The following is a 27,617-nucleotide window of genomic DNA, read 5'->3' as shown; positions in this document are numbered from 1 at the left end:
TTAATCAGAACCAAAAGCAAAAAGGAATGAATATAAGTATTATTTATTCTATTATTGAATTTACCGAGTTCTCTAATATAATGCCTCGTTATACGAAACGAATATCGTAAAAGTTATGTAAAAGAAAAGTCAGAGGAAACGTTTTTTGCGTACATTTTATTATACATATTTTACAAAATTACATCTCGGTGAGATCTACGGTGAGATCTACGTCAAAATATTTCTCGAACATTATGCTGCTCGACCACTTCGTGTTTAACAGTTAATGACTTCAGCTGGACGTCAGGCAATTGCCGCGCGATTATCACTGCGTTACGCTCTCCTCCTCGTCGTGGAATTCGTGATTAATGCCGTGTAATGGACTACAGACATCGTCAGACATAATCTGCGACGTCGATCGGTAACGATGCGGAGTGCCTATCTCCCGTTTCCTTTCTTTTTTAACATTTTAAAACGTAGACTTAACGTAGACAGGAACATTATTTCCGAAGTACGCTGCTCGATCCCCTCGTCGAAGTATTATTCAGTTTTATTGTTCGCAAGACACATACACGGGGTGTCGTATACAAAATATTTCCTTTCTCCTTCTGCCGCTTGTACGATTATTGTCTTGTATTACGTTCGTCGTTTTAACTTGCGGAATAAACGCTGTGTTTCGGGCTACGGATAAAGTTTAAACGACTATATGCGTTGTCTCTAAGTCGCCGTCACGTCGAGACGAGGGTTTGCAATCGGGCGATCGAGTGGCAGCATACGTTCTCCTCCGCGATATCTCCGTTCTCCTTTAAAAATTTCACGAGCAGCGAGAGTAAAATGGTTTAAAATATATATAGTTTTTTTTTGTCATTTTTATTTGCAAAAGTCGGCTTTGTACAGAGGGATCTTATAAATTCCCTTCAACTTTTTACACATACAAAATACTTTACACATCCGTCCTCAGATTGCATATTTATTGTCTGCGTATTTATAGCACGTTTGTTCATGATACGATCATTGTGCTCGTCAGAACTAACAACAGAACTAACAAACGTATATAAAAAAAAAGAGAAATACACATATATTATTTTTTATATAAAATAAAGCGAATAATGATCACTAGATGATGCTACGAGCGATAAAAGTTAATTTTTTTTTAAAGTACTCGACTGCATAATAAAACGCATATCATTTCAAGAATATCGCTGCGAGAATTCACGAAAAAAATTCGCGAGCGCATTTTTTCTTTCTTCCTTTTTACAGTTTACTTAAAAATCTCGTTTCTACTGCGTCGACGAAACTCATGAAGCAACTAACCGCGAGTGAAGATGATTCGACAGTAAACCTCAAACGAATTCATGCACTGTTAAATCACGCAACCGCAAAACGTATCGTGTGATCCTTTTCTTCTTCTTTTTTTTTTAATTAGAGTAAGTGCACTGTGCTATCTTAATCGGATCGACTTGAACGCAGTTCGCGAGAAGACACACGCGTGCCGAAGAAGCGGAATGTTCTGTCGGCGGATCGGAATATACCCGCCGTGTCTCAGCGATTCCAGGCAACGTCGTAAAAGCGATAATACTGAACGTGTGTGGGCCGAAAGGCGATGTCGACTTGGACGTGAATCTCTCTCCCCCCTATCGCGAAGACTAAATATTAGTCTTCGACGCGGCGCCTATAAAACATACGTAACGTACGTAAAACACGTACGTTACACGGTAATATGTACACGGAAATATAACGACGCCTTTCTTCGTTCCCTTCCTCCCTTTTCATCACGAATTATCCTAATTTACAATACTATACAGCCTATCGTCCGCGTGAGCTGTGACGGACGCACCGAGCGAAATTAAATTATCGACCGAAGTGTTGCTTACAATTTTTCTGAACACAAAAGCGTATTGTACTACATGTTGCAATCGTGTCAGGGTGCGAATTAAATCGTTCACACGACGTCAGAGATAATCGTCAACGGGACGTTAACTCGTAAATGCAATCGGTTTTCAAACGCCGAGCTCATCGTTGTCTCCCCTCGAAGCGATGCTATTCGTGCACAATTTCGCCAAGGCTCATCCTTGCACCCTTTGCGCGGACTTTCCAATCGACTAATGACACCTCGATATAGGTGATCGAGTAAAATTCGTGGATTAATTTATTAACAACTGCGCACTCGTCGTCTCTATGTCAGCTTTAAACGCTAAGCTTCAATCATCGCGTTTGTATTCCGATTTTTGTCTACAAAATCTCTAGAATCCGCTTGAATCTTTGAAAAATACAATAAATAGTGCTAGTAAATCTCTTTGTTGTACGAGATTTTGCTGGCTCTCGTACTCGCGATAACTTACGTCATCGACTCGATTTTTAACCCGATAATGCATTCTACCTTTCAGGCGATTGTTCTCTAGATCTGAAAAATGTCCCGCATACTATTAATAAATAATTCAAAAGATTAAAAAATCTTGGAATCAGTTATTTGCGTAAGGAAGACCAAATTCCGATTAAACGCACCGCAAGTGTTAACATAGAACCTTTATGCGGCGAGTATTTCAGGCTCGAGTAAATCTCCGAGAGCTTCTCCAAAGCTTCCAAAAATAGGTCGTGTGGCAGCTTCTAAATACCTATCTAAATTTCGTCGTATACAAAGGCAACTATTCGAAGACACATACGTGTTGGTATTACGACTACACGTGTTTTTTTATTTACGCGTGCTCCGTGGAAGAATCAGAATTCTCGCTGAGAGCCCGAGGATAAATCAACTACGGAGTCCTAACATTAAATTGCTATTGCAATTCCCACGATTGTAATTCAATATGCGACTTTGTGAATTATTTCTGACTGTTCTTAAAAAATACGGCAATCTCTCAAATTTTTTACTTGCAATACACCGAAAAATTATGTTTTAGGTTCTTGAAATCCTCAAGTTCCAAGGCTAGCGATTTTTAGGCTTTGTGTCACGCGCTCGAGAGATATTTCATCAAATATGTATTGCCGAAAAATCCACAAAATTATTGCCGTTGCTTGGTAAACTTGCTAATTAAATTACCTTTTTTTATCGGCCATTCTTGAAGAAATTAATTCTCGAACTTTAGGCTTGAATTCCGGAGATACGGTTATTCGGAAAGATTTCATGTTTTAAAATACAATCGTAATTTTTAGATAGTCGACGAATTAATTTGCCACGTGCTACCGACCTTCTGATATATTAGTAGCTAATTAAAACCTGAGTAACACGCCCGCTCGACTTGACAAGGTATTAACGATCGGTCACTTGTATCTTGCATCCGTAAAAAAATTATGAATTATTAAGTATCGAGATATTCGCATCAATAATGGAAATGAAATTCGACCGGTTTTCACAAAATGCGAACGATACACTCGATATCTCGCTTTTAATTAATTCTTAGCGAACGCAGGATATAAGTGATGAATTATTAATGCTTTGTCAAGTATAATACCATTGCGACTATCCGTCCGTGGGACTCGTCGGCGGACTGGCAGATCGACGATTGGATTTGATGGAATATACTTTCAGACGACCACAGCCTCGTAGGAATGCCCTTTCGGTCCGACAGTTCTAACTTGTGCGTCCCGCCCGCCGAAGAACGCTATAATTTGCGACTTCCTGTAAAAAAAATCCAACACGTCGTTCGAGCGTTCGTAGATAAGTTGTTCAGTCGGTTGGGCACGCGATAAATCGATATTTCAAACATTATAACTGTGAAAGTTCAAAGATAGCAATCTTATCTTTGCTCTGTGAAAATCTTCCCGACGTAATCGATTTTTAATGTTATTATAATGGAATTAATATCACAGTATTCCTGGAAATATAATTCCAACTGTGGTGCAATTACGGTGCATGCAAATAATAAAACTAGCATGTCGAAATTATCATGATTGCCTTCAGTCACGCTCGTAGTCACGCAAAAATAAATCTTACTACGGTCAGGGCGCGTCGAAATCTTGATCTCCGACCAGGTACAGAAATTGGAAGGCAATCGCTAGCAGGCTGATCCCGAGCAAGTCACCCATCGAGGTCAGATACGGGATCGCCGAGTTGTCGGGATCAATCTTCCGCTTCCACATCCAGTGGATCATTATGTAGGCGATGTAGAGGAGCGCCGCGACCTGCAGCATCGCCGCGCAGAGGTAAACGAAGACGAAGAGCGGCGTCATCGATGTGTTGCCGTCCTTCATGTAATTGATCAGGTAAATAAAAATAATGTGGCCCGGTATCACCATTGTCATCAGGACTCTCGTGGTTCTGGCGTGTATACCTGAAGAGACAAGGCAATGAAAAATCCCGATAATTTTGATAATTTGTCAAAGATCGAAAGAGAATACCTTTCCCGAAAAAATTGGCAATTGGGGTGATGAAGATGACGGGATGCGTGAGGCCCGGTGGGATTAGAAGCGTGCCGAGTTCGGCCTGTTTGTGAAGCGCCGTTGATATCCTGCTGGCCTGGACGGCCACCAGGTTCCCGCCGACGCCGTTGATGACCGGCTGGAACACCGTCAAGTTCTCGAAGCGCGACACCATGAACTCCAGTATGAGACCGCCACAGCTGTGAAAAATTTTGCATTTATAGATTCTTCTTTATCTCAAGCTGTACTTGAAATGCGATAAAGATCTAATAATAGGCCTTTGAACGATAACAATTATTTACTTCAAGATCGAAGAACTTGAGAAACGCTCTCTTTTTACCTGCTGATCAACATGGCCACCATGACCGGCGTCCAGCCGAAGTAGAGCACATCGTTGGTGTACTTGTTCTTCTTGGCGATCCATACCCAGAGCGGGGTCACAAGGACGTAACAGGCTATGACGAGGGGTGCCACCCAGTCTTGCTTGTCAATGGATTCGTAGAGTATAGTGGCGATCCATGAGAGGAGTGCCAGCGACGTGATGTCGCCGAGACTAGCGGCTATCGGCGTGGCCACGTTGTCCGGATTGATATGGCAATGACGGGAGAAGACGATGACGCCCGCGGTAATAAGGCCCAGAACGAAAGAAGCGAGAGACGCGGTGACCAAACTGCTGGCGCATAGTAGATAGGCATGGTCCAGGGAGACCGTGCCGTTGCGGAAGGCACCCATCACGATCGCCACCACGGAACCCAGGAAGCCCACCACTATCGCTTGACACTGCGTACAATTAGGATGATTTTTAACCCTGAGTAACGAACCTCCCGATAAAAACTTCATGGCTGAAGAGAAATTAAATTTCCTCGCTTGTTTTCTTCAATTTTTCTAACGATTAAAGTTATTGAAACATACTATGTTGAAAATCAGGAGTCGTTACTCGACAAAGAAAAGTTTTTCAGCAAAGTTTAATTTAATAAACCGTCAATAAATATTTATTTCAATAGATATTTCGCAAAATATTTTCAATGCCGGAAAAAAATTGAAAAACAGCCAGCCCCCCATGAGTTGAAGGAAGGTTTGGAGAACTTTAGTAATTCTGGGAATTTTATAATCTACATTATATTAGCATAATCGATTGATTTGTATTGTAAACTCATTGTTTATCTATCGTTTGATTGCGATAATTCTTTACACATTTGGGGAATCATCTTTAATTTTTACCGTCGAAAATTTCAAACGTCTACTGATCCCGTATAGATACCGATTTGTTGAAGTATACGTGTCATTTATCGCGCGGCGTGTCTCGTGAGGTAACCAGCTCGTGCTCGCACACGACCATAGGATCATACGGTAAACAGTCGGCTTCCCGAAGGCCGTCGTCTATCATCGTCGTTGTGAGCGTTGAACACATAATAAAATAAAATCGTGGCGCCAATGATAAGACGGGCGGAGCGCGTGTAGCTCTCAATTCGTTAAATCGAGCGGCTAGGAGAAACGTTGCTCGCTTTCCCGGAATCGTGCCGTCGGCTCGTTTCACAATTAACTGCTAACCACGGGTCAAATTGTCCGCGTCGTTTCGCGGTATTCTCTGCCAATTTACGATTTCCAGGATGTATCGACAATGGATGTCGACAGATAGCATGGATTTGTCGAGATTTGCGGGTTACGGCAATTTCGTCGGTCATCGCCAGTCGGCGGAATCGTGAGAGCCTCGCCGATCGCCGTTGGAAATTCGCGAGACTGAACTTGAACCCAAAAAACATCTAATTCCGTGGATATATTGACGTTAGATGATAAGGCTGCTAGATGATAAGAACCCGGGTGATTAATAGCGTAGAACTTTTCCGCGTGTTGCGTCGCATGGTTGTTGAACAAGACGTGGCGAACGTTTGCATTTTGAGGAGTCGAGAAGTCGAGTAGGCCGACCGAGAACAGAGAGATTCCAGGAGGAAAAATACACGGCGCCAAAGCGAGCCAATATGCGTTTCGCAATGTATTCGGCGGAATTAAGTTAGGAGTCCCTCGTATGACAAACGGCAAATATCGGTGTTTAATTGTGGAACATCTAGTTAGAACCAGTTTCGCGAAAGTAAACTCCCGCGGCTGAATGCGAGCATCCGAGGTAGCGCACGCGTGGTTTGCTTTTTAAGACTTTATGTGTGCCAAAAATAACACATTTGGCGTGCTATCGATAAACCTCTGTTATTTCATACAACTGTTTACTTTAAAGGTGAAATAGCTGATAAAATTGCACCTGTGTTGATTATCGCGGGAGAGACGCGAACCAATCGTTTCTTATTGGAAAAATTAGTACAATTCAGTCCGATCGAATCAATGACACTTACTTGTATTAAGACGAGATTCCCGACGATCATGTGCCATTGCTCCTTCGGCATGTCCATGTGTCCGAGATTCGCTTGAGTAGAAAGACGCGACGCCAGAGTCATTTCTAGATTACCCTTCAAGCCAAGAAGCGCCGGTACCAGAATCATAAGCTCGTTGACTTTCTCGAAGACTACCCAGTGCTACAAGAGAACACAAAAATTCATTGATCAAATAAAATTAATACTATCAAAATCATATCAATTTAAAGTTGATTTTACATCTCATTAATAAAATAAATAGATCTAAAGATCAAATTCTATGATTAATTTTAAGCAAATTCTGTAAATAATTTAATATTTTATATATTAAAACATTCGACACTATACAAATAAAAAAAATTGACACTAAGTTCATCAATGGCTATATAGCGGCTATATGAGTTGAACGTTCTATTTAAGAACATGTTCGCGTGTTATCGAATTGATTTCTTATATTCCTATGCTTCGTAAGGTATTTCCAGAGAAGAATCGTTCGCGCGAAGGTTTGTTATGACAAAGGTAAATTTCGTTCGTACTTGGACGAGATCGAGGACTAATCCGGCGCCCACCATGCCCAGCCCGGCGATGAGGAAGGGTATGAAAACCTGGATGGTGATCGCCAAGTACGATTCGACCGGCTCCTCTTCTTCGGTCACGCCATAGATCTTGCTCTCAGCGACGACGTCCGGCAGCCGGCCGCCATCGATGCCCTCGTCGAAGATGGTCACCTCGAGGCAGTCCTCGGTGGCGTGTCCACCGGAATTCACCGCTGCCGCCTGTCCATTAGTGGTTGTGGTGGTGCTGGCGGTGGTGGTAGGGGTGCTTATGGTGTCCTTCGACTCGGAGGTGGTCCGCGAGCGGCCGTCGGTCGGTGTCATCCTGTGGGAGTTCTGCTTCTCCGGAAGCAGGGGCTCCTTACATTGCTCACTGCCGACAGAAAGGAGATCTCTGCTGGTTAAACTTTTTTTTCCCCGCGCGAAATACCAGAGAGTCTCATTAACCCTTTGGCTACGGTCGTTAATGGGCAATAAACTCGAACCGTTACGGTTTATCAGTACCTATTGGAATGAAATTGCCAAATGCCATTTTGCGGTAACGGAATGATGGAACGTTACGTTGCGACCGTAGAACATTCGTCTTTTCGACTTCACAAACTCCGCAGAATAAGAATTTATTAATATTGATATTATTTGAAAATTGACGTAAATCTTGGAACAGCACTTAATAAAAGTTTTTTATGACTTACACATAATTTAGCAATATTCTATTTGTGACAAATAGATCGTCTTTCATTTTTAGAAATCCTTATACGCTGATCGATTAATCTGATTCGATCAGAAGAATTAAAATCGCGCAATTATCTTGAAAAAAATCCACTCCGTCTTTAACAATATTATACAAAATTAAAAAAGAAAAAAGTGACGTTGATTGAAAAGTGGATTAAGTGATGCGAAATGAATCGATGCCGGATGAATGAGCGCATGATGCGATCGATTATCGTAAATCATGCACGTGCGTAAATCCACAATTAATTCCACCACATAATTCCTCTTTAATTCGCGGTTAGTTTAAGTTCCATGCCGAATGCCGAGCACTGTCACTCGCTCGTCGCTTCTTGACATTCGAGCGAGCGCGCCGATTCGGGTTTTTCAACTCGACATTTTGAAAAAATTGTATTTCTTTTACAATCGAGAGACCGAAAATTTTTCGCACAATACTTTCCAACGTACTTTTCGAACTTGACGCCGGTATTGGCAGTCTGGAGCGATTGTGGCTTGTCGGGCGGCACTCGTACCGGATGTTGATGCACCTGGCTCTCTATCATCTTCCTACTGAGGGTTGTGTGATACTCGCTGCCGCGAATATACAACCATTCTCCTTTGAGAATGATAAGATTCGCGCCGCCGACAACGACGCTGACGGCGGTTGTATTTCAAGACACAAATAACGTAAATTACGTAATTATGCCGCGGTACAGCAACTATCTTTCTCTTCTCTCTCTTTCTTTATCTCTCTCTCTCTCTGATTAGATATTCGTTCAGGAACTGCTGTTAATCACGGCGAAAATCAAAATGTGAATCATCCAGTGACGTGCGGATCGAAGAAAGGTGAGCAGCCTCTTCCTATCTGAGGATCACTGCCAAACACAATCGTCATGTTAATCTAATTGCGAGATTAGTGGAGCACGTGGAGTATGGATTAATCAGGGTTTCTTATGCCCTTTTTCACCAACGTCGTTTAACTTGAACCTTAGTTCAATTCATTCTTTGTCTCTTTCTAACAGTCTTCCTTAGAAACAGACAAAGAGTGAATTGAACTAAGGTTCAAGTTAAACGACGTTGGTAAAAACGGGCATTAGAGTCGCTATTCAAAAGATTCAAAAGTTTACTCGATATGTAAGCGCGTTAGATAGGCGGTAATTTTCTAATTGGAGAAAAATGACACGTCTAAAACATAATTGCTTTCACAAAGTTTATATTTGTCACACAAACTTTGTCAAATAATTTCCAGGGAACAGATTCTTTGCCACATAAACTTTACATCACTCTAAAGATTCACCTCCAAGTATTTCCTAATTATCATAGATCGAATTCTAATTACTCGTGATTCGATTCTGCGATTTGATTTTATTCTTAGATAATTATCTAATCTTCAAATCACACTTACGAAACGATATCGTGAAAGGTATTGTCATGTGTGCGAAGGCACTTCGACTAAATGCTTCCGTGATTTTGCGCCGCGTGGGTACTTATCATGTGTATCATGCAAATAGTATCGCGAATAGACGCGTTTCACACACATCACGTGTGCTTCTAATTAACATGTAACACGTTCAATTTCCTCCCACTTGAGTTCCGCCTCGGAAGAAATCGCGATAATCTGTTTATCCCACTGTATCTCACTAACGCACGCGTGTGCTCCATTACGTAATTAAAATAATTTACATAATTGACGTTGATTAGTTATTCGCATCGCCGCGATCCATTTAATTCTCCATTTAATTTTCAATCAAATTTGTCGATCGAATCGGATTAAGTTTGACGTCAGATTTTCGGTTATCTGTGTCTGAAATCCACGGATGCGCGTTTCGATATCATTGCATTTGCCATTGGGGTATATACGTCAACGACGATAACGATGTTCAATCGTGCGGTGACCTTACGCGTGGAAATTGTAACCGCGAGAGCCGCTTGATTAAGGCCAAATCGGCTGTAATGTTACCTTCGTAATCTTAACTGTAACATCGATACCTATAAAGACTATCACGCTCTAGAACTAGAAAGAAAGAAAGACGTCCTATACGATAAGTATTATGACTGAATAAATAAACAGATAAAAACTTTATTTATTTTAAAATTGAATATTTAAGCGAGAAAGTCAACGACCAAATTATGAGCATAATGAGGTGTTGGTTTAAAATAAAATCGAGTTTATTTACAAAAATATGATAAAGACATTTGTAAATAATTTCGATTTTATTTTAAACCAACACCTCATTATGCTCGTAATTTGGCCATTGACTTTCTCACTTAGTTTTGCTTATTTTGAGCGTTGATACTTAATTCTTTATTAATTGGAATATTTAATTTTCTAGTCCAATTACTGTTTATTCATTATTCTTTGTGATCCGAAGATTAGAAACGCACAGCTTCTCAAGATCGGTTCTGTTTGATCGGTATATTTTTTTGCAGAGGTGACACGTTTGATTTTCCTTCGTCGTCAAATGAAGAGCACGAAAGATTTAATCGTGACAATCAAGATACAACTAGGCCGCCGCGGCCGGCCTGATCAATAAAGATCAATGTCGTGTCACCCGCGCGACGATCAACCGCGGATCGTGTATTCATTGTCTGATTAGCTGTACTTTGCGTCATGCATCGACCGGTTAGCGGCTCTGGAAAGCACGTTGCATCGCGCGAATCACACGAGTTCTCGTGACCTTAACCTACGTGCAATCAAGTCTCTCCTCGTCGGAGAGCTTCGACGGAGCGCACGGATGCTATCTGCATCTCACGTCCTTCGTCCGTCGCGGTTTCCCGAATAATCGAAAAACAGGTAGCAGGAAAAAACGCATTTTCAAAGACGCGGGTCCGACCTTCGTCCCGACGATGCCCCTGACCGGTTCTCATTTTTCTCGCGCTTCCGATTGTAGAAGGGATCTTCGGAAACGCGATAACAAAACTTATCAGCGGCTACTTGGGAGTCCGAGATAACGATATCGCGACATATGTCTCGCCTCGTCAAATTGGATTCAGCATCATGCGAGGTGACGCTCTGAAGACAGCGAGGACTTTGATTTGCTAGCGATTTAATTCATTTTTCTAACACCTGAAAAATACCAGCGAAAAATTAATCGGGACTTATCTTTTTAAATTTCAATATTTATACCTTCTACAATAATTTTTTAAATTCTTAAAACGTGAATTGTTATGGAACTGACCTATTCAATTATTCTTTCTCTGTCGCTTTAATTCTCCTAAGTCTGAATCGAGCAAGATTTCATTTGTGTGCTGACTTGTGTCAGCTGTTACAACCTGCTCATGACTTAAAATTTTTAGTAACGCGCGAGAATTAATCTAAGCCGATTGAACATTAGTCCCTGGAAACTCTTTCGCTGAATGAAATGAGATTCGCGAGATTCGTCTTTAAAATAAATCGTGCTCCTTCGCCGAAACGCCCAGTTGGACCGGACCAAAATCCGGCTTCTCCGCGAATCCGGCTGTTCCGTCCCTTCGCTCGTACCTGGATCCTCAGGCGTGGTCCCAGACGGACCCCCGACGTTCCCACGAGACCCACGTTCCCGTCGGGCCCACCTCAGTGTCCAGGTCGCTGATCGCCGGCTTCGTGGTCCGGGTGATCGGTTCTTCGGCGCGAGATCAGCCCACATCCAGCATCTGATGGTGGTCACCCGGTGGCCTGATGTGAGGCCGTTTCACTCTGCGGTTACATCGCGACTGATCGCGATCGCGCATCGTACTCGCGTGCATGCATGCCTCCTTAAAACTAGTTTGGAGACACACGAGCCTCTGTCTGTGTGTGTCAGCGGCGCGCCGGAGGGAGCAAGCGCAAGTTTATCGATCCACTGTGACTTCCCAGTCACAGACCATCCGCAAACTCCTCGCTGCCGTACCGCCACTCTCCGGTAACCTGTGCGCCAATGGCGAACCACCCCTAGAACCCCTCTAGACGGCTCAGGAGAAGGGTGTCTTTCGCGCTCCGAGTCCCAACGTAACGTTACTCGCGTCGGTCCATTGTCATCACGGTTGCGTCATCGTTTCGTTTAAACCGCGCTGTGTAATCCAATGATCTCGCCGCCCCCGCCTCGAGGTCTTCGTCATTTCCAAGAAGCCGCCCTCGCGTTTGAAATCCTAATGACGTCACTTTGGAAGCCCCCGCGAACGGTTGCGTCATCGTTTCGGTGCATCTGATGCGCCTTCACTGCATTAGCTATAATCTTATTAAGTCTCGGATTTGTCTTTACTCTGCTCAGTAATCTGTAAGATTTGTGTCTTTGTGTTTGAAAGCATCCGAGTGACTTTATCTTTCGCAGTGTTGTTACAAATCGAGTTAAGCTCGTTAACGCGATTGCATTCTTTTCGGATCTCTAAGACAAGGGCTTGCAGAGGCATATCATTTTTTAACTATCTGCAGAGATCCCTAAAAAATCATATGCGATGAGTAACGTTCAATGTCTCTTCTTGCGCGTGATACCAGACACGTGGCGATTGCATAGGCATCGGTTACGTCATCGATGCACAGCTGATGTATACGGAAGCTTCTGGTTCATTCATAGGATTTACGGCGCATTACACGAGAGAGTTGCACAATCATCTCCGTTTCGCATGATTTTCGCAGCTTATGGACGACTCGCCTTTATGCGCTGTAATTTGATGGTAGCAATAATTTACCTCAGCAACAATATTCTGCCAATTTTCATTTTGTACACCGAGTCCATTAGAGCGATATACCATCAGCGATATACAATTATCGATTACGCGTGTTCTGCAGATTATATGAAGTAATGTTGGGCAAACTTTTATCTTCCGTTTGTTACAGAATTTCTCAATCGTGTCTAGTCGTCAATAAAATAATTAGTAGCTAAAATAATTAACTTTTTTATACATTACTTCTTTCTACATCCATAACTTCTAATTTTCCTAATTTAAGTTACATATTTTTACATGTAGATTTATTATTTGCGTATGTTAAGATGATAATTTTACATTTAAGAATTGTTACTCCGATTTCCTTCACAATTTCGTAAAATCTAGTCGTGGGCAACCTTCAAAATTCAATGCATATGGAAATTTCATTTGACATTATAAATGCTGCATCAAGGCCTAAACATCGTGATGCAAATGCATAAATCGATCGAGGGCTATCTTTAGACCGCAAACAATAACTTGTATTGTCAACCCTGTTTAGTGACTTCCGTCAGCACGAGAAAATTGATATTGATTTTTTTTCTAAGCTTATCCGATATTATTTCCGGAGAATAAAGAGTGCACATCAAGTACAACATTGCGTAACATCTTTATAAACGATAAACGATGGCTTGCATTCCCAAGTTTAAGCGCCATTGAAAAGTAGGAGAGGTATTAGGAAGTGTAAATTATTTAAGATTTAATTTTTCATATCTTTTAAGGAAATTAAAATAATTCTCTTCGAGAACTCAGTCATTTTCAGTTTTTCGTAACTTTATTTATGGCTATTGAATTAGTTGCGTTTTATGTATTTTTATTCTGTTTGAGACACCGCGAAGTTCTTGCTTCATCATATTTATTTATTTTTCTAAATTTGCTTTTTCATGCGCAGTATCTCGTAAAATTACATCAGTTAACTTGACGGCCATGAATGTGATATGATGGGAAAAAAGATACAATTACGCCGATCGATCGCACGATATGCCATGCAAACTAGTTAGCAAATTAAAGCAAACCGATTAAATTAGCTATTATGAGGTGATGCAATAAAGTCAATAAATTTACATTGAAAATTATATATGTGGGTCGAACTGACTCATCTTTTTTTTTTAAATAACATATAACGCGTAAATCTTTTTCGCGCGATATCGAATTTATTGCATCATCTCGCGAGGGAGTAATCTCAATAATTAAAGTCTATTAAACGACTCTACGAAGGCATACAGGAATTACAATCTCGATCGATTCAGCGGACCGCATCTTGTTCAGCAGCAATCCTTATTTAAAGTGGAGCGGAAAAATTCCCTCATATAACAGTCAGTCGGTCAATGACGCGCGAATAGGATTCACTGGCCCGTCTATGACCGTATCCTGTGTAGGAGCGAAGCCGTAACACTCCGGCCGTTCGTGACACGGCAATTTGTATTCTGGTAACTTGAAGATTAGGTCACACTCGTGTGTGCAGTCCCGCTTTTCTAATGATTAAACTCCGCTGAAACGCGTGTATTTCCTGCCGTACGAGCATTTGACGTCGGAGATGCGCCGGGTCTCAACATCGCGAACGAACGAGAACGACGACGAATTAGAGCGAATGCCAATTAATCACCGTCGAATTATCGACCAAGCGAAATCGACGGAGTTCTTCGAAGAATTATAAAACAGAAACATATCAAAACTACGTAATAATGTGGCGATAAGTCAGATTACCGAATACAATTAACGTTTTCAATTAAAAGTCGAATTTCGCACAGAGACTCAATGAATGCTCATTACATCGTTTAAAATAGCAGAAACCGTCTGCAATAAAAGCGACAGGTATCAAAAACTCGGTGACCGTGTCTCTAACGACACACTCTTAACGACGCGCGACTATTTGCGATTTGCACCTTGATGAATAACAGCCGGTTAGCCTATCTAGAACATCCGACGTATTTGCACGTCTAATTATGCAGGTTCCAACTAACGCGAGTGTCGGATATCGAAAAGTTTGCAAACACTACTCACTCGAATAGTCGACCCGTGATCGTTCTAATCAACAAGGCGAGTATGCCCATCGTTCAGGATCCAGCGATTGACACGATCGGCGTTGTTAATGACACAATTTATTCTTCGAGATCGACTTACGCAGCTCGATCGAGTTTCCTCCTCACGATCGGATCTCAACGCCAGATTCGCGGTATCCTTTTCAGTTTCAAATTACGGAACAAAAAATTCGCGTTCATCTCTCACGAAAATGAAAAAATTCGTTCCCTCGACGGCGAATTTTTTCATTTTCTGGAGCCGTGAATTTTTCTCGTTATTGTCTCTCTAGCGACGCGCGAAATTCGCAGCTAAGTCGACAGAGCATACCGACGTCTCATTGCACGACGTACTGGACAATCGGTCCTTCCATGCGTTTCATTCGTAGACACGATTCGAGCCCGATAACTATGTCCGCCAGCTGACAAACCGATAATGTTGCAAGGGCAACGTCGTTAACGACAATTTTACGATGCACCGCGCCTGTTCGTTTATTCGTTATCGGAGAGTTTATTACACGCTCGTTTTATAACTCCGAGTGACGATAATGCACCGAAACTATTTTAACAATGTTTTTCCACTGCTTTGATCTTGACAGCGCAAAGAGCGGTAATTTATATACATATATAGTTAATTTTACATAGCTAATTTTATACATAGCATTAAAGTCGAAAAGTATTTAAATTAATACCAACATGCTATTTTTCTTCGAGCTTCTTAAAACTTTAATTTTTAATTCAGCCATCTGACAGGCACGATAAGCAAGCGGCGGCTTAACATTTTATTGGAGTCAATTTGTAGTTGATCTAATCGATCTTAATATATTTCTATTTTATCTTGTTGAAAATTCCTCTCTTTAATCGTTTATAACACAAATCTTGATATCTTAACGTTTTTCTATTTTTCATACTTTTCACTAAACCTTTTCCAGGATAAATCAATTAATTAAAGCTAAGGAAAAGGGAAGGAGAGTGATAAGATAGTTCTGAGATAATTTGTTTAACATACTGTACTTCGTTAAGTTCCGTAGGATTTATTTCGAAAGATGTAACTTTTTAACGCGAGTCCGAGTGTTCCCTTGCAATCGTAGATCTTGGCATATATCCGACTGGTAACGATATTATCTGTTCGCACACGCATACCTTTCGTGGTTCCTTTTAAAGCGTCGATTACGTAAGATTCGCTCTTGACTCGGCAAAGGTCGACATTGAAACCGGGTCTGAATGAATCGTGTAACTGGAACGCATTCAAATACGCGACGATTTTCCCCGGCAATTTCAATAAAACGGCGTATACCCACGTATAATTTAGTCGCACGCGTGGATTCTATCGTCCTATTAGATGGAGATATGAGATTTTACCGACACCTGATCTCTCGTCAGGTCTGCGTGTCGCTTCTCATTTGGAATACTAGCGCGGCTGCATCACACATTTGCAATTATAATTTGTGCCCCATTTCTTTCATCTACCTAATTTCATTAATTTGACGCACGTTAGAATATGTCGAAGAGAGAGATGCATACATTGGTATAATATGTATATAGTAGGGTACATATTACGTATATTGTTACCATCGCACGAGTACAGATGTGTATTTGATAAGGCTCTCTTCCTTGGGTATCTATTTAAAAAACTGATAATCAGTATTTGATATTCTTCTGCAAGTTGATTATATAGCGTAAACAAATAATTTATAAATATATTGCGATATACATTATATGATGTGCGTGATATGGTGATATGTGATACGCACGTGCACACTAATAACATTTTAATTAAAGAGAAGAGAAAGAGAGAGAAAAGAAAAAAAGAAATAATCAAAAGTTTGGTAGTAAGAACGATATAGTTTTTAATACAGTTTTTAAAAAATCTATATTATTTTTTTAAGTGCGCAGTCTAAATAAGCGATGGCGATGAGTTAAATGTCGGGTGTATCGTTAGTGTAGTTTTTATCGCATTATATGATATAATTGATGTACTAACTCACTGAGCTCATGACTTCCCAAGTGCCGATGAATCGCGTATGTTTTTTCAATTAAAATTTGTCACGCGAGGAGTCAATTGTTTCGAGCGAATTACCCACCCCAATTAATTAGTCAGACAACCAAGTTCGTGACTCGTTAGACTGAATTTACCACTTTGTATTCTGTCCCAATTAGTTACATTTATCTTATTCCAAATTCTTTCATACATTATACATCATTACATCATAGAACGCAATGAAATAACGCGTCAGTGATGTGGTAAATTATGATTAACTGAAAGAGTAATTTGAAATTACGGACCAATTTTTAAATTAAAATTTATTTAAAATTAATAGTAAAATTACACGGTTAATATTAAAATCACGTCGCGTGTTATACTGCAATTTGAATTCGCAAGAAAAATTACGATAATATATATAAATAAATATCTACCACGAAAAGTGTTACTCGGGAACCAGTGGATTTCTGCAATCTACGAAAAGATGACTGTGCTTAAGGCGTGGGAGTAGATAAATTTGGGGAACTTAAAATTTTACGCCTCTAATTTACGAGATTTTTAACCGCACATCTGATAATTCGGCGAATACTAAACTCTCTCGTTGTATGCGTTTATTATTTCTTTCTACGTGTGCACCACCCACATATCGTAAACACGTTGGCGGACAACAATAAGAGCATCGCCGAGAGAGCATTACGCAAGCGCTACCTTACACTTGCTTCTTCAATTACGGACCCTTATGCCATCTAAACCATTACTGTTGCGATGCTACAGTCGGGTACACAAATAAACAGAGATCGGAGAACGAAACGGGGAACCACCGCAATTGTTTCATCGTGGAACTATCCATCGGTTTTTTTGGCGATAGAGAAAAATTCGAGCCAGAGAGATAACAAGATATAAATTTTTCATTTAAAAGTTCCATTAAGACTGCAGTTCAAGCTGAAACATTAACGAACGTATCACTAATTGATGGAAGTCGTCTCGCGTTCGCGTTCTCCAATTGCGGGCTAGCTAGGTTCCGATGGTGCGACTCTCGAGAACATATCGCGACACGATCGTGGTGGCTGTAGTACGATAACAGATCAAACAGATGCGCCTGTTTGCATAGGACTCGCGACCGGTTTACGCAAAGCGTTATCGCGTGCAACCTGAGATGAGCTCTCCTCCGCGTAGTGGACCACACGCGAGCGATTCGGCACTGTCGGTACCCCCAGAGACGTCGCCGTGATATTTTTACACACTGGTCTCTCGGCCACGCTTCTCATCGTCACTTAACACCGTGCTAACAATAAGAAGCTAAATTCTCACTTTTCCGCGCTCGCGACTATTCCATATCAAAACACGACATGGAGAACGCGCCAATAGCGTTTTTCTTTTTAGTCTTGTACAAATTATACAATTATATCAATCAATTATACAATATATATAATTGACATGATTGTCCTATCGTATTAAAGACGAGATATCTTTAGAAAAACATGTGTTTTATATTGTTTTGATACACTATCATGAGCTCTTTAATTTCACGCTTTATTTATTCAGTAGTAAAAGTAAAAGAAGACTTTTACGGCGCTATTCTATGTTTTACACCCATTTTATCTCTTTTCCAATATTAGCGCCTAACTTTTTCCGTTGCTTCTCTGCTAGAATGAAGATTAAGTATTTTAAAAACGCTCGTAAATGTCATAGTCATTACATTTTACAGTAATAAATGTTGTAACACTTCTCCGTAGCTTCGAATACCGTACATTCGAGCGCATCTCAAAAACTTATAAGACTTTATATTTTGTCTCATTATTGCGCGTAGAAGAGAGGAATCCTAAATCGACAATCAGCTTGATGCTGAATTGCGGAGAAGTTGTTTTTTCCGGATTTTCAGGCCCCGTTGTCGCGTTTCACATCGCGACGCTTTTCCGCCGACGAGGATCGCAAACCGCTCTCCGGGCGACGCGAGCGCCTAAGCGCTTCCGTAACATATTCGCAGATTGATAAATTACTCCACGTGTTTAAGTTCGACCATGACGGGCAATAACTTAACATGCGCTCTGATACCTCGTCTCTCCCGAGGTATCTTATCCCACCGGCCGTCTCGCTCGCTCGCTCGCTCGCTCGCTCGCGATTATATTATTTTCGTCGTCGGACGAGAATCGCACGCAAGGATTCCGCGAGAATCCGCAGGTGCGATCCTTCGTCGTTATACTTACACGTTGGTCAGCTGCGCCGGATGACGACGCACTCGCTCGTCGTCCTGGCCGAGGAAGAGTCCGCGGTGTCGCTCCGCATTACGGCGCACGTGAGGGCATTCATTCGATTTCCGCGCGATGGTCCATGCGAGAAGATGGTCCACGCGTCAAGTCTCTCGCCGGACCACCTTGCTTGTAACTTCCCTTATTCTATTTGTCTTAACGCGACAAATCGGCCCACCCCACCTCTTCGCGCGCGACCAATTTCGGAAAAGGAGTCCTCCGCGCGCGAGAGCGCGGACCAACGAGATCGGAATGCAGACGTATAAATTACGTGGACCGTTCAGAACCAGTTATCAACTAAATCCGGCGCGGACGAACGCTACACGAGCGGGAAGGAAGCTAGGCGATGAAAGTTCGTGGAGCCATTCTTTGAATCGCAATTATATTTTATAATAGATATACAGACGTCACACTCGCTTGAATCGTTATCACGCGCGTCGGTTATTTCACACTCGTTATCGGTCGTTTCCCGACGCTATCGCTCGACGGAACTTTTCCAGAATGACGACGGTTTACGAAGTTATTGAAAAAAAAGAAAGAAAGGAAAAGAAAATCAAAAGTCCCGGCGGAAGGTGTCGCGCAGGGATTGGAACTGACTTAATTTCCGAGAGTTCAGGAATAGTAACCCCCGTCGGCTGCAATTCAGCGATTATAAAAGTAGCTCAGGGTCGAATTAAAAGGTACGTCTGTCCAGCCGCGCTTCTTCGTGACCCCTTTCTGAATTGAAAATAAAACGAGCGTATGCATCCGAGCCTCGTGGGGGGAAAGAGGAAGGGAAAGAAGATCGCAAAAGTCCTCCTCGTTTTTACTACCTTCCGACCGAGCTTTTGTATTGCAATTTAATGCTATTCTCAGCCACTAACGGTGCAACCAAGATTTCTTTTTTTTTTTAATTTATGATTTTCTACGGACCGCTTCCGGTTCACAGGTCGCTACCACCGTCGAAAGCTTCCCCTTCGCGCCCGCGGCATTGAGAATCGAACTCACCGGGATGGATTAAAGCGGTTCCGAGAGCCTTGAACGGTGCGCGACCTTCGGGTCGGAGTAATCGCGCTCTTTTCGCGGCCACTCGCTACCCCCTTTATGCGCGACGACGCACGACGAGCAGATAAGATCTAAGAGACGAACCGCGTACACCGGGAACGGCGCGATAGTTGGCACTGACAGATCCAACTATTTCATTCACAGTCGTCGTCGCCGTCGTCGGGCTTGACCGCGCGAGTCGTCGCCGTCGACGGGCTTGACCGCGCGAATCGCCGCCGTCGTCGCGCGTGTGTGCGTGTACGCGACTCCCGTGCACGTGCACATACGCGCGAACACGGCGACGTGGATGAATGAACCACGGCGCGCATACACACATACACATACACACACACGCACACAATGAAGGAACGATACCGCGCGATTACGGTGTAGGTGGTTACGAGCGTGAACGAGCGAGGAGGATGTGCGACGGGGCTCTAAACGAGCGCGGTCGAGAAGACACGCGGGTCCTCCTGCGTGTCGCGGTCGGTGCACAAGCACTTCTCTCATGCATAAATTGGGAACGCATTATTCCGTGTCCCCGCGAGACTTGCCAAAGTTTCCCTCGATCCATCCGACTCTCCTCCGTAGTCCTGATGAGAAGAGAAGCACGATGGATTTCACGTACAATCGAGTACGAGTAGTATGACACTGATATCCATTAGATTTCAGGCTGTAATTAAATTATAATGCAACGTATCGTCCGATCGCAAACATAGACTGTCAAATAAACCTTCAATATTTCCACTTTCGCTGTTTGTTAGAAATATAGAAAGATGCGCACATTCGGCATTTATTGCGTGATTGTACAATTTGAAATATTTTCTCAAACTTATTTTCTTAAATGAGTAATAATAAAATGCGGCAGTTATTCATCGAGACTTTATTCTCTCGTATAAACATAACAAATCGTTGCGCTAGAATTTGTGTTGTTTGTATATTGTACATATGCATATTTATATATACATATATGTACATGCATAAGTCAACTTTTATATAACGTCATTACTTCCAAACACCGTATATTTTAGGCACTGGAAAATGTTAACAAAGTTTCAGCACTTTATCTTCCTCGCAGTAACTTTTAAAGGAACTTATTTCAATAATATATGTCAACATGACATTGTTTTAATAACTTATTGCGAAATATCTCATATGCTACACCCTCGATATCATTGTAAAGCTAAATAAACAGATTGTTTTCATTTAAGAGTAAAGCTATTTAATATAATACTATAATAAAAGATCTTTAATGGTGTTTCGCTCCCTTCCTTTTGTGACACCATATAACTATCGTACATATCATATTGCTATATGGATTTCTTCCGTTAAATATGTCCACTGTATTTAATGTGTGTATGTATATTTATATTCCTAATATTATAAAATACTGTACCACTCACTCTTCTTTCCGAGAAATATAAAATCCGAGAAGTATTATCCGTATTTAGATGAATATACTTCTCTATTCCAGATAATTTCGTAAGATAAACAAAACAATAAACGTCTTTCAATGGCCGAGAGAAATAATTGTCAGAGTTATTAGAAAAACATGTTTTCGCAAGAGGTTAACGTGTATCAAGTCGTATCGAGTGATTTAAATTTTGCAGTTTCCTTTCCAGAGAGGTAAGCTGCTTTACCTGTTGCATGTTTCTCAACTTTTTATATTTCAGTTTGATTATCCTAGTTATAATCTTATGAAGGGAAAAATAAATTGGACTTAGTTTACGACACACAAATCATTTTACAATTAATTAATATAATTTACGATTAAGGTCTCTCTTGATAGCTCTGACGATATTTCGAGAATTTCATTTTTTCATATTTCAACTGCCGCCTAATCTAATATTAACTATCTTGGCGAAAAAGATAAATTGATATAATTATTGTACAAATATTTACAATACAAATATTTTAATTCATTTGAAATAAAATAATGTAATTGTATATATGTACAGAGATTTTTAATTATAGCTTTCAAATGCCTTAGATAGCAAAACTAGGTAAAAACAAAATTATATATACAGGTTTCTTAGACTTTATGTATATAATGTATATAATATTCCGAGTTATAATAAATTAAAGAAAATACTCGGAAAGAGAGAGAGAGAGAGAGAAAAAAAGAGTACTCATCTTCCATTTTAACGCCATAATTGAGAATCGTTCTATACAAAGAGTTTCCTATAGATAATTATATAAAAAATATAAAAATTTATATTTACTATTCAATTAATCAACATTTTGATGTATATGTATAATATATATCCATTGCATATTTTATATAAACAAACTAAATTTATATAGGCATTTTACGATTGATATGATGAAGCTTAAGAAAATATCTCGCATTATGGCAACATACTTTTGGTCAAAGCATAGCATAAAATATATATACACTTATTTACTGGCCCATATTTATTGGCATAATCGCGATTCAAATTAATTGTAATTTCTATCTTTGTAATTACATGACAATTTAATTATCAATATAACAGAATTAATATTGGCGAATACTGTACTTCTTTTCTTTCTTCTTTTTACATGCAGCATATCCTAACAGATATATGCTTAATTTAATTTGTACTCTTTATACCCTTCATACAAAGATGTCAAACGAAACTTTCGAAAGAAAAACTTACTTCAACGAAAATGATAATCACTGATAACGTCGATCACAATCGGTGTCGCGCATCGCGAATTCAATTCAGATTTATCATCGTCGTCTTTCGAAAAACGATTCCAAAATCTATAACATGCAATATTATAAAGGATTCAGAGTATTGTACAAACTTTACCGATCAATCTCCTACGTCAGAGTCGCCGTCGCCTATGGCATAAAGGATATGGAAGGCAATTCCAAGAAGAGCAGTTCCTATAAGATCGCCTGCTGCTGTCAAGTATGGTATCGCGGAACTGTCTGGATCCATACCCCTTGTCCACATCCAAACAACCATTAATTGCGCAATATATAACAACAGGATTACCTGAAAATTAATCAAGCAAGTGTAATTGAGATTTCTTTTTAAATTTCAGCCGTTGAAACAATTCATATTACATTAATTGATAAAAATTAACATATGCTGTACCTGTAACATTGCAGCAATCAAATATATCATAATAAATATAGGTGTGAACGAAGTATGCCCTGCCTGAAGGTAACTAATGGTATAACTAAAGATCAAGTGCCCTGGTATCACCATCATCAGCAATACTCTAGCTGTCCTCGCGTGTCCTCCTGTATCGAAAATTCTTTATTAAATTTATGACGATGCAATTATATTTTACGTATAAGCGTTCATAGTAAACTTGCCTTTAGCAAAGAACGCATGGAATGGACTAATGCAAACGTTGAGAGTTCTTTGAACACCTGTGTGATAATCTTTATGTAGGGATGTCGATATTCTACTGGCCTGAACGGCGACCAAGTTTCCCCCAACGCCATTAATTACTAATTGAAAAACTGCTATGCCCTTGTAGCTCGATATAGTGTAGTCCAAAATCAGTCCACCGAGACTGAAATTAATATTATTCATTGACGTGTGTTCGCCTCATGAAATTTTTACCAAATGTGCAACGGAAAGTATTCACCTGCTAATTAACATTGCGGATATCACAGGCGTCCAGCCGTAATCCAATACTTCTTTAGTAAATGGATTTCTAGCTGCTATATAACCCCAAACAGGAGTTACAAATACACAAAATGCTATCAATATTGGAGCCACCCATGGAGCGTAACCTGAAAAAAGCATACATTTGTGTTGATATTCAAATATAATAAACACGAAAAGATAAATCGATTAATCATTTATACCTATTGCGTTGTACAATAAAGAAGCGATCCAAGACAAAAGAGCTAAAGTTGTTAGATCTCCCAAGGAAGCCGCAATTGGGGTAGCGACATTGTCAGGGTTGATGTTCATTCGCCGTGATAATAGTATGACCGCGACCATCACGAGGCCCAGTAGGAAACTGGCTACCGAAGCGGTGACCAAGGCACTGGCGCACAACAAGAGTCCATGATGAATATCGAAGTGAGCTTCCGGGATCCAACCGAGGACCACGGCCGCCAAGGACGCCAGCAAACCCACTACCATGGCTTGACACTGGATTAAGGCTAAGTTTCCGACAATCAACGTCCACTGTTGCTTCTTCGTATCCATTTGACCTAGATTAGCTTGGGTCGACAATCTGGAGGCCAACGTCATCTCCAGATTTCCCTTCAAGCCCAGTAGCGCAGGAACTAATATGTATACTTCAGATACCACTTGATACACCGGCCAATGCTGAAATTCAACGTTTCAAATTTATTATCCATAAATTTGTACTAGAACGGCAGCCTGTAAATTCATTCTTGAGAGACATAATAAAAAGACTCTTAGCAGAGGGAGGCAAGTTGTTGCTACTGTGTTTCATTTATTTCCTATTTCAGAATTTCTCAAAAATATGCATAAAATTATGATGAGAGAGTCAATTTTTTAATACCTGCACCACGTCTAGCAGCAAACTAGCGGCGACCATGCCAAAGCCGGCAAGTAGGAAGGGTATAAACATCTGGATGGATATAGACCAGACGCTTTCGTCGTCCGCATTTTCCGCCTCGTTTCTTTGATTGTCCCTTTTTCCGCTGCTAAATACGACGCATTCGCTGTTCACCGGCGACGGTATCAGCCGCCGTATATCGCTCCTCTCGTTATCATCGCTCTCGTCCTCAGAGTTGATCTCCAGTTCCATATTGTTGACATCGGCGATGTTCGAAATGAATAGCTCGTCGCTGCCCAATCCCACCATTTTATTCGGCGGCGAGCTGCTCTTCTTTAATTGCCTACGACGAAGTTTACTGTGTCCGTAACGGTCTTGTTGTACCCTCGCATGGCTCATCCTCGTTAACTTTCCTTTTGCGGATCACCGGCGGATACTAGCGACCAAAAACGGAACGATTCGTTAAAGCAGCTAAAAGAAAGTTTTATTAACGTCAAGCTGTGTAAATATTATAAGAAGTGATACGTATGTATAGTAATATTTTCCTCATCGCGAAAAATTAATCTCAAGTGTATTTTTTATGAACAAAGCCAAATTATTTTTTCGCCAGCGGATTTTTTTGAAATAATTATTTACGTGCCACGCATGTCAAATAATTAATTTCTAAAATGAACATTATCAGTAGATCCAAAGAGAGAATAAAAAATAATTTGGCTTTGTTGATAAAAGATGCACTTAAGATTAATTTTTCGTAATGAGGAAAATATTACGATACATATTTGTCACTTCTCATAATATTTATACAGCTTGACGTTAATAAAACTTTAATAAGACTCGTACGAAGATAAGAGTGGATAGAAAGATTATTGGAATTTCGCTAAAGCGAATTAATATTGCAAGCAAAATGACAGATTCGCATGATGACGTGATTATCTCGTGTCAATAATAGGATTCGTAAAAAATGCATTTTTTCTAACGACGACACGATAGTCTTTAATCTGTGGTCGGTGACGACTTGTTAGACGTGTAACTAGAGCCACGTAAGCGACAGATACATTTCGTCACGTCTGTTCTAGCCTGTTTTTAGAGCTGTGTCTAATTTAGACCTACCGTTGGTTTTGCAAGTCTCTGATTCCCTTTTCTTTCTTTTTCCACCGGGTGGTGGTGCAGTCTCGTACATCACACATGGCAATTTAATACTACTACTATATAATTCTACGTTTACTTATAATACAATTCCGTATAAAGATCATGTAAAGATCGGTAAAGATCATAAAAGATCGTAGTAACGATGCATAAGTTAAATTACTTTTTAATACAGTCTTTAGAAATAATTACTAAATTACTATACAATTATTATATAAATACCGGTAATTTTTTTTAACCTATTGATAAGCAAACGACAACAATTAACGGAATTCCAAACTTACAATTAGCTAAATCATTTAAAAAATACTAAAAAATTGCTCTTACTTTTTATAAATTTTAATTTCTCTTTAAATGTCTTTAAATTATATAAAAATGACAAAAAATAATTTATTAAGAATATAAAATAAAGTCAGTAATTTTATACAGATATGCAGTGACCTCGTATCATGCAAGATATACTTATCACACACATAATATCGTCAAGGTTTCATGTATGTACACAATATTATCTTCACGCTTGGATAGTTTCAAATAAGACAAAGTTTTATTTTTCGCAAATCCAGCAATCGTAAGCAGAATGTAAAATTGTATGTATTTATATTGTAAAATATTCCTCTACAATAAATCTTATTTTCTTTAAGTACTACAAATGTCTACTTATCGCACTCTATGAGGAAAACAGATAATAATAATAACAGGTCGCGTATCAAAATTGACATGTAAATAAATTGCCTGCAAATAAGATTCGTAAAAACAAGAAATCAGTTTTCGAGCAATTATCACAATATTTTGCAGGATAAATTCAATAGCAGAATATATTTAACTGTTTCTTCTTAGCACCAAATTTTACTTGATATTTTGTTAAAGTTTGAAATTATACTGTTGAAATGATATTGTTTATCGCGATTATCCTCGTCCACTAAACCATCGACTCGCGGCTTTATCTTAATTTCCCCACAAAAAAAGGTTCCTTCAATTTCTAATACGTATAATATTCCAGACAAAACTCCATAATAATTCAATTTACTCTTAATAAATGAAATTGAAACGTCGCGACTCTTCCACTCCGAAACGTTCGCATCCTGAACCGTGTGTAGTATAAACCTTGACACATGAAACACGCACGTATAATCTCGCCTGGAAATTTCTGCCGCACTTGCAGGAACGATTCGTAGAAAAGAAATTTTGACGAAAGAGCGAATTTTCTTTTGCTCGGAGCGGTCGTCTGACAGCCCGGCCGCCATAACCTCGAAACGCGCCACGTACCTCGAATGTGCGACTTTCCTCCGCGTGCTGATCCATTGGCCGATCATAAGCGCGGCTTCCGCGTACAATGCTCAGGCCGATTCCTCCACGGATTCCTTGGGAAGAAACAGAAGATCCCGGCGTCGAGATCACCGAGCTATCCTAACCCACCGACACACCACCACACACCACGAAGTACCGCCGACGGCGCCGACCGCGGTGCCGCGACGCCCGGCGGTGCAACCATCGTCGAGTCGTCGAGTCGAGTCGTGGAAATCGATACTATCGATGGCGCGTTGCCTGCGATTCTCGAACGGCGCGGCGCGGCGCGGCGACTATTGCGTTCGGATCATTCGGAAAGTCGTCGAGCGCGCGTTTACTTTGCGGCTGTCGCTTCCGCGACAGTTTTACTGGATTTTCGCGTAGAAATCGCGTTGGCTCGCCGAAACATGAGTTCTCACCGTGGAGCGGATGTCGGGTTGAAGCGGGAGGATGCAGTCGGACGCGATAACACGGACAACTGGGACAGGTAGCGACGGATGATTTCTGACTCCCGGACGGACGCCGGTGAGCGGTGAGCGAGCGCCATGACGCGTCGCGCGTTAACAGGTAAGACGCTTATTAAATCGGATTAAAAGCGACGTGATTGCGATGAGCTTTCGTGCGCTTGAGAAATTCTTGTCTTGTGGAGGCGTACGATGAATAGTGGACGCTATGTACGGTCGATTATCCTATAAATATGGGACGAACGAATGGATGAAAATGATAATAATTCTTGACGCCTGCACGGAAGATTTAGTGCATGGAAGTCATTCATATCAGATGTACTAAATGCATTATGCTTA

At 40.7% G+C, this 27,617-nt stretch overlaps 2 protein-coding genes across 7 annotated transcripts; both read right to left on the bottom strand.

Annotated features, from left to right (window-relative positions):
• Positions 1 to 137: 137 nt before the first annotated feature.
• LOC139818435 (solute carrier family 41 member 1-like) lies at positions 138 to 22,835 on the bottom strand. 5 transcript variants are annotated; one of them, XM_071787143.1, is made up of 8 exons: positions 18,835 to 20,411; positions 8,432 to 8,838; positions 7,238 to 7,628; positions 6,684 to 6,863; positions 4,679 to 5,118; positions 4,318 to 4,538; positions 3,914 to 4,250; positions 138 to 3,598 (listed from the first exon to the last, which is right to left on the bottom strand). In XM_071787143.1, the coding sequence occupies exons 2-7, from the start codon at positions 8,524 to 8,526 to the stop codon at positions 3,919 to 3,921; spliced, it is 1,659 nt and encodes a 552-aa protein (XP_071643244.1). In that variant the 5' UTR covers positions 8,527 to 8,838; positions 18,835 to 20,411; the 3' UTR covers positions 138 to 3,598; positions 3,914 to 3,918. The 5 variants fall into 5 exon arrangements, with proteins under 5 accessions (XP_071643244.1, XP_071643243.1, XP_071643247.1 ...); XM_071787142.1 differs by lacking the exon at positions 18,835 to 20,411 and adding an exon at positions 11,445 to 12,557; XM_071787146.1 differs by lacking the exons at positions 8,432 to 8,838; positions 18,835 to 20,411 and adding an exon at positions 22,695 to 22,835.
• Positions 20,768 to 27,016, bottom strand: LOC139818437 (solute carrier family 41 member 1-like). Of its 2 annotated transcripts, XR_011733430.1 has the most exons (8): positions 26,794 to 27,016; positions 24,382 to 24,814; positions 23,711 to 24,182; positions 23,488 to 23,635; positions 23,210 to 23,412; positions 22,986 to 23,134; positions 22,539 to 22,883; positions 20,768 to 22,452 (listed from the first exon to the last, which is right to left on the bottom strand). XR_011733430.1 is itself a non-coding variant. In XM_071787148.1 (7 exons), exons 2-7 carry the CDS (start codon positions 24,775 to 24,777, stop codon positions 22,698 to 22,700), a joined length of 1,554 nt encoding a protein of 517 aa, XP_071643249.1. In that variant the 5' UTR covers positions 24,778 to 24,814; positions 26,794 to 27,016; the 3' UTR covers positions 20,768 to 22,697. The 2 variants fall into 2 exon arrangements, 1 of the variants encoding a protein (XP_071643249.1); XM_071787148.1 differs by having other exon boundaries at positions 20,768 to 22,883.
• Between the last annotated feature and the right edge of the window lie 601 nt (positions 27,017 to 27,617).

Source organism: Temnothorax longispinosus, chromosome 8 (genome assembly GCF_030848805.1).
Source record: "Temnothorax longispinosus isolate EJ_2023e chromosome 8, Tlon_JGU_v1, whole genome shotgun sequence".
In the NCBI taxonomy this organism is placed as follows: Eukaryota; Metazoa; Arthropoda; class Insecta; order Hymenoptera; family Formicidae; genus Temnothorax; species Temnothorax longispinosus.
Note: the sequence above shows the minus strand (reverse complement) of the source record. Positions and strands in the feature narration are given on the sequence as shown.